Raw genomic sequence first — 11,229 nt, forward strand, 5'->3', positions numbered from 1 at the left:
CACATTAAGACCTTGTTTGATATAAAAATTGGTTAATTGATAAATTAATTGATAGCGTTTAACTTATGCATGATTGATAGTTTATAATTTATAACTAATGATTGATAATTTATAATTGATAAATTAATTAAAATATTTAATAAAATTAATGATTTAATTAGTAGATGTATTAAAATGATATATAAAAAATATTTAATATATAATTATTTTATTTAAATTAAAATAAATTATAAAGAATAGTAATAAATTTTAGTTAAAATAATAAAGATAAAAATGTAAAAAAAATATTAAAATATTATTTAAAATAATGTCTAAAAAATTATAAGTTATAAGGATAAAAATGTATTGTCAAACAAAGTCTAAACATATTCTCTTTATCGACGGTCTGATAATGGACGCTACATTTATTAAATGAAATTTAGCGCGATGCAATTGGACGCTAAACTGTAGTAAACCTATCTTCACATTTTCCATTAAATCAGTTTCTGTCTTGTAGCCGCCAAGAACCACCATTTCTGAAGCTGCGACAGTGCTCCTCTAGTCTTCACCGTATCTCGCAACGCAAGGTCTGTGTTCTTTTCTATAAATTATCAAACTAGGGCTAAGTTTTAGGGTTCTTTAATTTGGGATTTGACTCCATAGATCGATGGTTTTCCTTCCCGAGAAGCTTCTTAGTTACTTGCGTTGGTTGATTTATTTAAAGTCTGTCTCTAAATTTATGTTTGACTTGTTCCCATGAATATTAAACTATTTGAACATGAAAATGTGAGTAATTTTGTGGTGTTGTTGGGTTTAGAACAATTTTTGTTTTAGGTTGATACAGTTATGTGCTATGTTGGGTTTCCAGAGAAGTAGAAGTAGCCTCTGACAACATGGGTTTGATCAAATGTGGATCTGTTCAATTCTCAATCGGAAAACAAGCGTGTGTGTTTGTGTTTATTTGTAAGAGGCCAGTTTGGTGCTAAAATGAATATAAATCCCAACCGGGCAAGAAAACTTTGAGGATTCTTATGTCATTGGAGATTGAAGAATGAATGAGATAGCTTGGGTTGATATAGAAATAAGAAAAAGAGAGAGGGTTAGATTTGGGGGCATTGAGTAGAGAAGAAAACTCCAAGAAGTACTAGGCGTGGACTTGAACAAAGCTTGAAGGTGATCTGGTAGATGATGCTCAAAGGAATTTTTTTCTGAAGAGGATAAAGGCGCAACAAGTCTCATTCAAAACCAACCCCCATAGAACCACCCAACTTATTATTTGTTTGTAAATAATGAAGCAAGCACACTCTGGGCTAGCCCTTCATAGTTCAAAAATAATATTTACTTCCATCAATTTTACATCTTTTATGTATTATTTCTATCGATATAATAATCACTTTATATTATTTCATACAAATTTAACTTTGTTTCCTATTTTGTGTATCATTTGGTAAAATTAATTATATTGTGGGGCAGAGGAGTATTTTCAATGCACGTTTAAATAGGAGAGTCTGAACTTTGGATAAATTGGATTACTGGCTTCTTTCTATGGATAAATATTAGCTAATCTACATCTTCGATTCAAATACTAATCAATTTTTATGGGCAAGTTGTAACAAGATTGATAATTGGCTTCCTTGGATTTCTGCATCCCATCCACACTTAGGCTTGAATTGTGCCTACTTGTTCTTGTTGCTACTGCATATGAAGTGCACAGTTTTATGCTTAGGCTAGGAGGATAGTTTGTGTTTGATTGGGTTTACCACTCCTTGACTTGGTTTATTTCCGTGTAAGTGTGTAGTTGAAATATTGTTATTTATCTTGGACTTTAGCAGAGTTCAAATGATAGACATGGAAAACTGCAACGTTTTAATAAGCTAGCATGGCTTCAACTTAGTTTACAATTATCCCTCTGATTATTCATTTGATTTTTGCAATCAAAAGCTATTAATAAGAATATTGATGAGCAATCGGCGTGCACAGTATCTTTCATAGACTCTTTGTACAGAAAAATCATCAATTTGCTGTTGAATTATTAAGTGGCCTTTATTGCTATACCGTATGTTTTGAGATGGCCTTTTGAACTTTTAAGCATGTCTGTCTATACTGAATTTCTTCTAAATTTTCCCTGTTTGTGATCGCAGTGTTATAGGACCCTGCTGACTGTGTTGCTGAATCCCAAATGGATATTGGAGTGCTCCCACCTAAGCCCATCATTCGGAACGTATATTCTAGAAGGAATAGGGTGAGGGAAAATTAGTTACGTGACGTGGCTAGTTATTGTTACACATTCTGATAGAGTGAATCGATACATAAGCAAGAATAGTGGGGAGTACAGTCAATCACGAATTCTGTTGCTTAATTTCAAGAGATTTATTCACTGGCAGGACTTTGTTCTGGTTATCACGATCTTGTAAGAGTGTTGGCTCACCATTACAGTTAATAAATACGTCTTTTCCATTTTTTCCTCGAGTTCTATCACAGTGAGTGTGATTGCCAGTACAAATACCATCCCTGTCAGTAGGAGAAAATTGTTTGTCCGGTCAAATAGCTTTATTGTTGTTTTCATTCTTGTTTGACAACTGTCATTAGCTACAAGCTTTTATTAAAATAAGTATTTTAAAATTTGGTATTGAAGTTTCTTTTAGAGTTGTGTTTGGACCTTTGCCATCTTTAGCACTTGAAAATTTTTACAGTGAATTTACTTATGCATTCGATTGTTGCTATGTTATATGCATTTATGAATAATAACAACTTGTATTTAAAAGTACAATGAAAATCATAACAACTTGATACTTTTACACTGAATTTACTTATGCACACTGAGTTTCTTGCTATTATATATGCATATATGAATAATTGGAGAATCATATTGTAGAACCTTACCTTTTTCATTCATACATAAACTAAAGTAATTGATACAAATAGTGAATAGCATAACTAATAGATTCAGAAAAGCTTAGTGAAAATAAAAAAGTGATTCATTCAATCTAGATTGATTGGCAAAAGGACTAAAGATCTTATAAATCCAAGTACCAATTTTGATGTTCTAACCAAACACATTGATAAGCATAGTGCATACAAATCCTAAAGTTAGCTCATATTTTTTCTATTTGGTTTTTCTGACCCCATTAGATATATATATGGTGAAACTTAACTTGGTAGAATAGTTACAGAATTTCCTAAGCAATAGCAAGGAAATTATTGAACCTCTGATATAAAATGCACAGTGGAATCATTAGCTAAAAAATAACACTATCATACCATGGAGCCTTAGACATACAATACTAATTTTTTGCTTCTGACTTGACTCTGTCGCACTCATAGCTTATATTAGGAGTTCGAGGTATGTAAGCAATGTTATCTGTGATGTTAATGCAACACATTTTTTGGAATGGTATGTTATTTGTTAGTAGAGAGTAAAGCTCAATAAGGCGTTGGCTGTATGCTGATAATTTAGTAAATTTTATGTATTTGTTTGATTAACATGTTGTTTGTAAGCGGAAAGCTGAGCTCAGTAGAGCCTGATCCTGTCTAAGATCGTGCACATAATATATATATATATATATATATATATATATATATATATATATATATATATATATATATATATATATATATATATATATATATATATATATATATATATATATATATACACACACTTTTTTTTGTGTGTTTTTTTAAAATTGTCTCTAATACAGAGGTTTATGCTGTTGAAATTTTTAAAGTGTAAGCAGTACTCCCTTGACAGCTAATAATTATATGCCTAATATGCAGAAAATGGATCGTAGTTGGATGTACGATAGGTTCAATCCTCATAGGAGAGGCTTGAAATATGAGTTTATTAGCGGAGTTCAGGAGTTTATTAAGAAGGCTAAGGAACAACCCTGCTTTTTGTCTGAGAGAAAGATCAAGTGTCCATGTGAATCGTGCAAGTGTCTAAAGTCTTTCACTCCAAGAGATGTGGAAGGTCATTTGTACAAGAGTGGTTTTAAACCAAACTATTCGATCTGGACTGAGCACGGAGAACTAGAGCAAAATATTTGTCTAATGAAGCAATCAAATAGTAGTGAACATATGGAGAAAGAGGAGGTGGTGGTGGAGGAGGAGGATCCCAAAACTCCTCATACGGAGGAGTCAGAAGAGGAGGATCCCGAAACTCTTCATACAGAGGAGTCGGAAGTAGAGGAGAATCCCATGACTCTTCAAGAAATAGATTCAAACAAGCAGAATGCTGATGGGAAGGTTCTTATACGACCTTGTGGACGAGGGTAAGTTAGAATGTTATTTGTTTCGTTCTTTAATCACTTGACTTATTTGTTATTTGGACTTTTTGCAGGTGGGCTCCTAGCTCGGCGCCTGCTGCTGCTATTAAACATGCCATCCAGTCACATTTTCAAGGTCCTTTCCATCGCTGGAAGGAGACTCCAGAGGATGTAAGGGAATATTGGTGGAAGTTGTTTGGGGTCGGTTGTGTTTATTTAATTATAGTTTTTTAATTACTAACTAATTGCACCTACTTAATGATAACTGACTAGATTCCTTCTTTTTTAGGACATGATTGCTTGGGATCCTCGTGATCACAGGTATATCAAAAAGACATTTCAATCGAGAGGCGCAAAGCGCCTTTCAGGTATGCTCTCGAAAGTGAGGAAGAAGGGGATAAGACCTCATTGGATATGTGAAGAGGCTTGGAAGGGTCTTATTACCCATTGGGAGGGTGAAGCTTTTATAAAGGTCTCTACCCAAAACAAGACTAATCGGGCTTCTGGTAAAGCTGCAGTCCACACCACAGGCCGCAAGGCTCATGTTGATGTGGCACTTAGCATGGTATGTATTTAATTTACACTTATTGTCTTGTTCATTTTCATAGGATGTGTGATATTTATGTGTTGTTTTTTTGTGCAGGCTCATGAACTCGGACGTTCTGTGGATCCTGCCGAGCTCTTCATGGCTACCCATAAAAACAAGTCTGGCAATTGGGTTGATAACCGCTCTCAAGCGACATATGTAAGTTGTTGGTCCTTATATCTTTTTTATTCTTAATATGGCTCTAAAGCAAAATGATATTAGGTTACATTTCCTTTTGAGTAGGAACATTATCATGATCGTCTGAAGGAGGTACAAAAACAAATTGGCGAGGCCTCCCAGAATGGGGAGCAGGTTGTAGATGAGGCGACAAAGCTTGAGCTGTGGAAAGAGGTTGCTGGGGGAAAAACAAGAGGTTCCTATGGCACTGCTGATTTTGCTTCAAATCTCGGATGTGGTGTAACTTCACTGACTCAGGAGTCTCGGGAACCTTATAGTGGCAGGTGTGATCATGCCATGCATATTGAGGCCATTGATGCAGCTTGTCAGGAGGCTGCCACAGCACTTCAGGAGGCTGCTGCAGCACGTCAGGAGGCAGCTGATGCGAAACAACGTTATCACCTTTTGGAGGAGCAGTTTCTCAAGGTAGTGAAAAGCATGAAAGCTCTAGAGCGCCAGTCAGCAAGTGCTTCAACAAGTGCAAGTCTAGCTCATAGGGGACTTCCTAACAATGATGGTGACCATTCGCCAGATGAGGTCATGCCAGACTGTCGACGAAAGAAACGTCAAGCCATAAGGCGGCATTCTCACTATGACGACAACCATTCTTTAGATGAAATCTTACTATACCGTCGCCGAAAGCAACATCAGGCTCAAAGGGGACGTCCTTACTATGATGATGACAATTCACTAGATGCAGTCGTACGAAAGCAGCATCAAGCTAAAAGGGGACGTCCTCATTATGATGACGGTGATTTGCTAGATGAGGCCGTACGAAAGCAACATCAAGCTAAAAGGGGACCTCCTTACTACGATGATGACACTTTGCTAGATGAGGTTTTGCCAAAGCAACGTCAAGCTAAAAGGGGACGTCCTCAGTATGATGATGACAATTCGCTAGATGAGGTCTTACCAAAGCACCGTCGAGCCAAAAGGGGACATCCTTACTATGAAGATGATTTGCTAGATGATGTCTTGCCAAAGCAATGTCAAGCTAAAAGGGGACGTCATCAGTGTGATGATGACAATTCGCTAGATGAGATCTTACCAAAGCACCGTCGAGCCAAAAGGGGACATCCTTACTATGAAGATGATTTGCTAGATGATGTCTTGCCAAAGCAATGTCAAGCTAAAAGGGGACGTCATCAGCATGATGATGATAATTCGCTAGATGAGATCTTACCAAAGCACCGTCGAGCCAAAAGGGGACATCCTTACTATGAAGATGATTTGCTAGATGATGTCTTGCCAAAGCAATGTCAAGCTAAAAGGGGACGTCATCAGTGTGATGATGACAATTCGCTAGATGAGATCTTACCAAAGCACCGTCGAGCCAAAAGGGGACATCCTTACTATGAAGATGATTTGCTAGATGATGTCTTGCCAAAGCAATGTCAAGCTAAAAGGGGACGTCATCAGCATGATGATGATAATTCGCTAGATGAGATCTTACCAAAGCACCGTCGAGCCAAAAGGGGACATCCTTACTATGAAGATGATTTGCTAGATGATGTCTTGCCAAAGCAATGTCAAGCTAAAAGGGGACGTCCTCGCTATGAAGATGACCACTCGCTAGACGAGGTCTTACCAAAGCAACATCAAGCTAAAAAGGGACTTCCTCACCATGAAGATGACCACTCGCTAGATGAGGTCTTACCAAAGCAACATCAAGCTAAAAAGGGACTTCCTCATCATGAAGATGACCACTCGCTAGATGAGGTCTTGCCGAAGCAACATAAAGTTAAAAGGGGACATCCTCACTATGATGAAGACGATTTGCTAGATATGGGGCATCCTCATTATGCTGATGACGATTTGCAAGACGAGGTCGTCCCAAAACAATATCGGGCTCCAAAGCGACACCCTCAATATGATGATGACGATTTGCTAGATAGGGGGCATCCTCACTATTATGATGACGGCTCACCATATGAGGTCGTACCAAAGCAAAATCGAACTCCTAGGGGTCACCCTCACTATGATGATAACAATTTGCTATATGAGGCTAAGTCAAAGCAACGTCAAGCTAAAAGGGGATATCTTCACTATGATGATGTTTCGCCAGAAGAGGTCTTTCCAAAGCAACGTCAAGCTAAAAGGGGGCATCCTCACTACGACGATGATTTGCTAGACGAGGTTTTACCAAAGCAACATCAAGCTAAAAGGGGACATCCTTACCATGATGATGATTCACCAGCCAGTCGCCGCCATCGTTACCGTCGTTGAGTTTGATTTCTTTGATATGTATTTTATTCTAAGACTAAAAAGTATTACCTTTGTCTTGGTTTATATTTGATATCTATTATATATTTATGTCGGTTTAGACAGGGATATATCCAGTACAGATTTTGTTCATCAGATCAGTAACTATAAACAGCATTAGCTTGGCGGACGCCATCTTATTTGAGCGAGTCCTAGCCTAACCTGCATAAGAATATTGTGCAAACTATATGACTCATTCCCTTCTACATGTATTATTAGTATTTCCAATCATGTTTTTCTCAGAAGCTACTAATTGTTATTACTCATTTTGACGCTTAATTTTGTCTCATTTTGTCATATTTTTTGGCAGTGACTGTCATAATGATATTAAAATTTAATTAGCTTTGAGTTTTATTCTGCTATCATATGACTTTTTACGATTACAGCATGAACAAGGTAAATTGCATTATTTTATAACTGAGTCCCAATATATTTATTTTGGTGCAGAGTTCGATTATTTTTCTTTTTGCTAGAGTGTTCTATTGTTATTCTGTTGTAAATTGTTATAAATAAATAGAGAAAGTGGGAGTATTTTCTATTTTGTGTTGTGATAATGAAAATGTACTAATAGTTAATGCAGGTAATTGAATAAAATTATTATTTTTTATTTTATTTGTCATTTAATTTTAAAATTATGCGAAATAACCAAATCCAACAAATATTTTGGGTCAGAGAGGTTATTGAAATTTGAGCTTATTTAATTAGTGGTGATAAACAATAATAATAAAAAAAATGTATCATTGCATCTGTTTTATACTGTAATATACCAAGTGTTCACAAGTTAAAACATTCATTTAAGAAATTATTTCATAAAATAATAATCCACATCAAGTCATCACACATTAGTTTCATCTTCATAAAAAAACTTATTTTTCCATGACTTAATATGCTCTCTCCACATTACATTCATTTAAGAAATTATTTCATAAAATAATAATCCACATCAAGTCATCACACATTAGTTTCATCTTCATAAAAAAACTTATTTTTCCATGACTTAATATGCTCTCTCCACATTGCAATAATATTGGGCCAGTTTGTTTTAACCTTAAAAAAATGGATTTTTTCTTTGTATTTTTGAAAATGGATTCTACAAAAATGTTTTTCAAAATATTACAAGTTTTTCTAAATTTGTTTTTTATAAATTAAAAGATTGAATTGTTCATTCTATAACATAAATATAGATTATTGAAGATCAAAACATAGTCAAAATCACAATTTTTAAAAAATGTTGTATCCTAAAAATGATTTTTATGAAAAGCTATTTGAAATAGTTTCAAAATTAAGTGATTTTTTGAAAATTTGATATCCAAAAAAAATTTTGATAAAATGATAAAATACCCAAAATAAATTTTAAGAATAACTATTCAAACAAAAAATTTATTTGAAGCTTTTATGAAAAATTTCTTTGTAAATTTTTTTTACACTAAAATATATAACACTATAAAAATCATTTAAAAAAAAAACCAAAACAAACGGGCCAATTATAGAAGACCATAATTTCTATATAATGTATCTCCCACTCTTTACACCAAAAGGTAATATTTGAATACAAGAAGAAAGTAGCATACAAATGATCAAAACATCAAGAAATTTACTTTCTATCACAAATCCACTATCAATATATAAAACTTACATATCATCATTTTTACATTATTATCCAACTAAAAATTATTATACGGCTAATTTCATGTCCTAATTGGTAATTTTTGTTTCTTCCCTGTGTGCTAACTTGGTATTGACGTCATATTGTCGTCAAATTTCATGTTCCTTTCCCTTGCATTTTTGAATTTCGTCATATCGATATGCAACAATGAATGATTGACATGCGATCCACCGACAAAATTTTGTTGTTCCTTTTTCTAGCGTTTCTGATTTTCGTCATATTACTTTGCAGGAATCAATGTCGCGCAAATTCGACAACGTTGTTGATATCAATGATTCGAAGGAGACATGACGTCTTGATGTTCGTATTCTTGATTTATGGAGCGTCGTTAATAGCAAGGGTATAGAACACATTGAAATGATTGTAGTGGATGCAAATGTCTGGTACGTTATAGTTGATTTTTTACGTTTGTTTTTCCTTTTTTTATTATACTCATTCGAATACTAATGAAACATGTTGTTTTATACTATTTATATTGTAGGGTGATCGAATTTAGGTTTTGATTCGAAGCAACCATACCACAAAGTGGAAACAACTGTTGAAAGAAATTATGACTTGTATAATAAATAATGGTAATGTGTATGACAATGACTTTCAATGGAAGGTTTGCAGTCACATGAAGAGGTTTGTTTTCCTAAGTGGTACAACTATGAAGCCCATTGAGCTTGGCAGTATTCTCCCTAAAAAAAATCTTTAAAGAATTTTATGAAATCCTTCCAGGAGATTGTAAAGTTGACATACTTGAAAGTATTTCCTTTACATGATATTATATTGATAGAATAACATCTTGCTCAATATATTTTTCAATTGTAACCTAATATGTCTTTGCTTATTAGATATTATAGGTGTTGTCCACGAAATTAACAATTATCAGTCGAAGTCAGGTGGAAAGAAGATTGTGGTTTCTGAGACTTAGGGATTTTGGGTAAATATGTTATATTATGTATCATTTAATACTTTTATATATTGAAGTTACATAATTTTAAACTTTATTCAAAATTATGTATAAGGACAATATTATAATCTAGTTTATGGGACAACTATGTATCTAAGTTTTTAAGTTACTATCACAATGACATAAAACTGGAGCAATTGTCATTATTCTGACTCATGCAATGATCAAGGATTGCCAATGTTGTTTCATAGAATCAAAAATACATATTCATAGTATATTATAATATTATTGAATGTAAATAGTATTTGTTCTTCTTCATTCAAATCTATTTTTGTAAAATTCTAAAGTTTCCAATGAATGAAGAGCTCAAAATTGTTGATCAACGAAGACATATCTGTTATCCAAGAATTTTTTGTCAAAGAATATTATCTTGGAACTTGCATATTTTATGTTAAATCTATCATATAAGTTGATTATATTTTTTGTTCTAGTTTTTGATAATACTTAAGGTGTTATTTTCTTTAAGTTACCTGATTCGCAGAAGAATGAGAAGCCTACATAATCCACCCAAACATTGTCTAACTAGTCTGGTGAAGCACAGTTTACATCAATTGAAAGATTTTTTTATAATGACAAATGCATGTTCTTAAGTGACTTCTGCAAGTTAGAGCATGTACACTTTATAAACCGTTAGTATATCCAATTTGATTTATAAAGAGAAAACTTTAATTTATGTTTATTAATTCACTCTGATATAATGAATTATTAGGAGACTATATGTGTTACTGTAGCTTCGACGTTGAAGTTTGTTGTTTCGAAATACGAATGTTTCTATTATGGTTGCACAAAATGCTCTTTAAAATCTTCTGCTCCTACATAATCTTATAAATATAGATGTGGTGAAAATGTTAAACAACTTGTACCAAGGTTAAATTTGAACATTTGTAATTCAGTTTGACAGATTTATTATGTTATAATATAAAAATAGTTTTAAAATATATTTTAAAATTGTCATAGGTATAAGGTTAAGATTTATGTTAGAGATGGAGATGCAAAGCATCGCTTTAGATTTTGGGATAGTGATTGTGCAAATATCATAGGCAAAATAACTGAAGAGATGCGTAAGTCAATGGTGGAGGTATAATTATTTTTATGATTCAATTAAAATTTCTAAATATTTTTACTAATCACGGTTAATAAGAGTAATTTATCGATAATAATTGTCATAGGATGGGGAAGATGATCCTATGGTGTATCCTACTGAGCTTGATTCACTTTTAAACAAGAAAGTGACATTTAGAGTTAAGGTTCAACCAAATTTTAGTCAAGCTTCTGTTCATAAGCTTGATACCGATGAATCATTTTATACTCAGATAGTAAATGACTACATCAATTGCAA

At 33.7% G+C, this 11,229-nt stretch overlaps 1 protein-coding gene across 10 annotated transcripts; it reads left to right on the plus strand.

The window, feature by feature from the left end:
- The first annotated feature begins 370 nt into the window (after positions 1 to 370).
- On the plus strand, positions 371 to 7,500 carry LOC127106680 (uncharacterized). Of its 10 annotated transcripts, none has more exons than XM_051043990.1 (8): positions 371 to 566; positions 2,121 to 2,221; positions 3,757 to 4,250; positions 4,319 to 4,445; positions 4,534 to 4,809; positions 4,888 to 4,989; positions 5,074 to 6,588; positions 6,658 to 7,500. In XM_051043990.1, the coding sequence occupies exons 2-8, from the start codon at positions 2,159 to 2,161 to the stop codon at positions 7,231 to 7,233; spliced, it is 3,153 nt and encodes a 1,050-aa protein (XP_050899947.1). In that variant the 5' UTR covers positions 371 to 566; positions 2,121 to 2,158; the 3' UTR covers positions 7,234 to 7,500. The 10 variants fall into 10 exon arrangements, with proteins under 10 accessions (XP_050899947.1, XP_050899948.1, XP_050899949.1 ...); XM_051043991.1 differs by having other exon boundaries at positions 5,074 to 5,913; positions 6,049 to 7,500; XM_051043992.1 differs by having other exon boundaries at positions 5,074 to 5,913; positions 6,184 to 7,500.
- Positions 7,501 to 11,229: the final 3,729 nt, after the last annotated feature.

Source organism: Lathyrus oleraceus, chromosome 7 (assembly GCF_024323335.1).
Source record: "Lathyrus oleraceus cultivar Zhongwan6 chromosome 7, CAAS_Psat_ZW6_1.0, whole genome shotgun sequence".
Classification (NCBI taxonomy): Eukaryota; Viridiplantae; Streptophyta; class Magnoliopsida; order Fabales; family Fabaceae; genus Lathyrus; species Lathyrus oleraceus.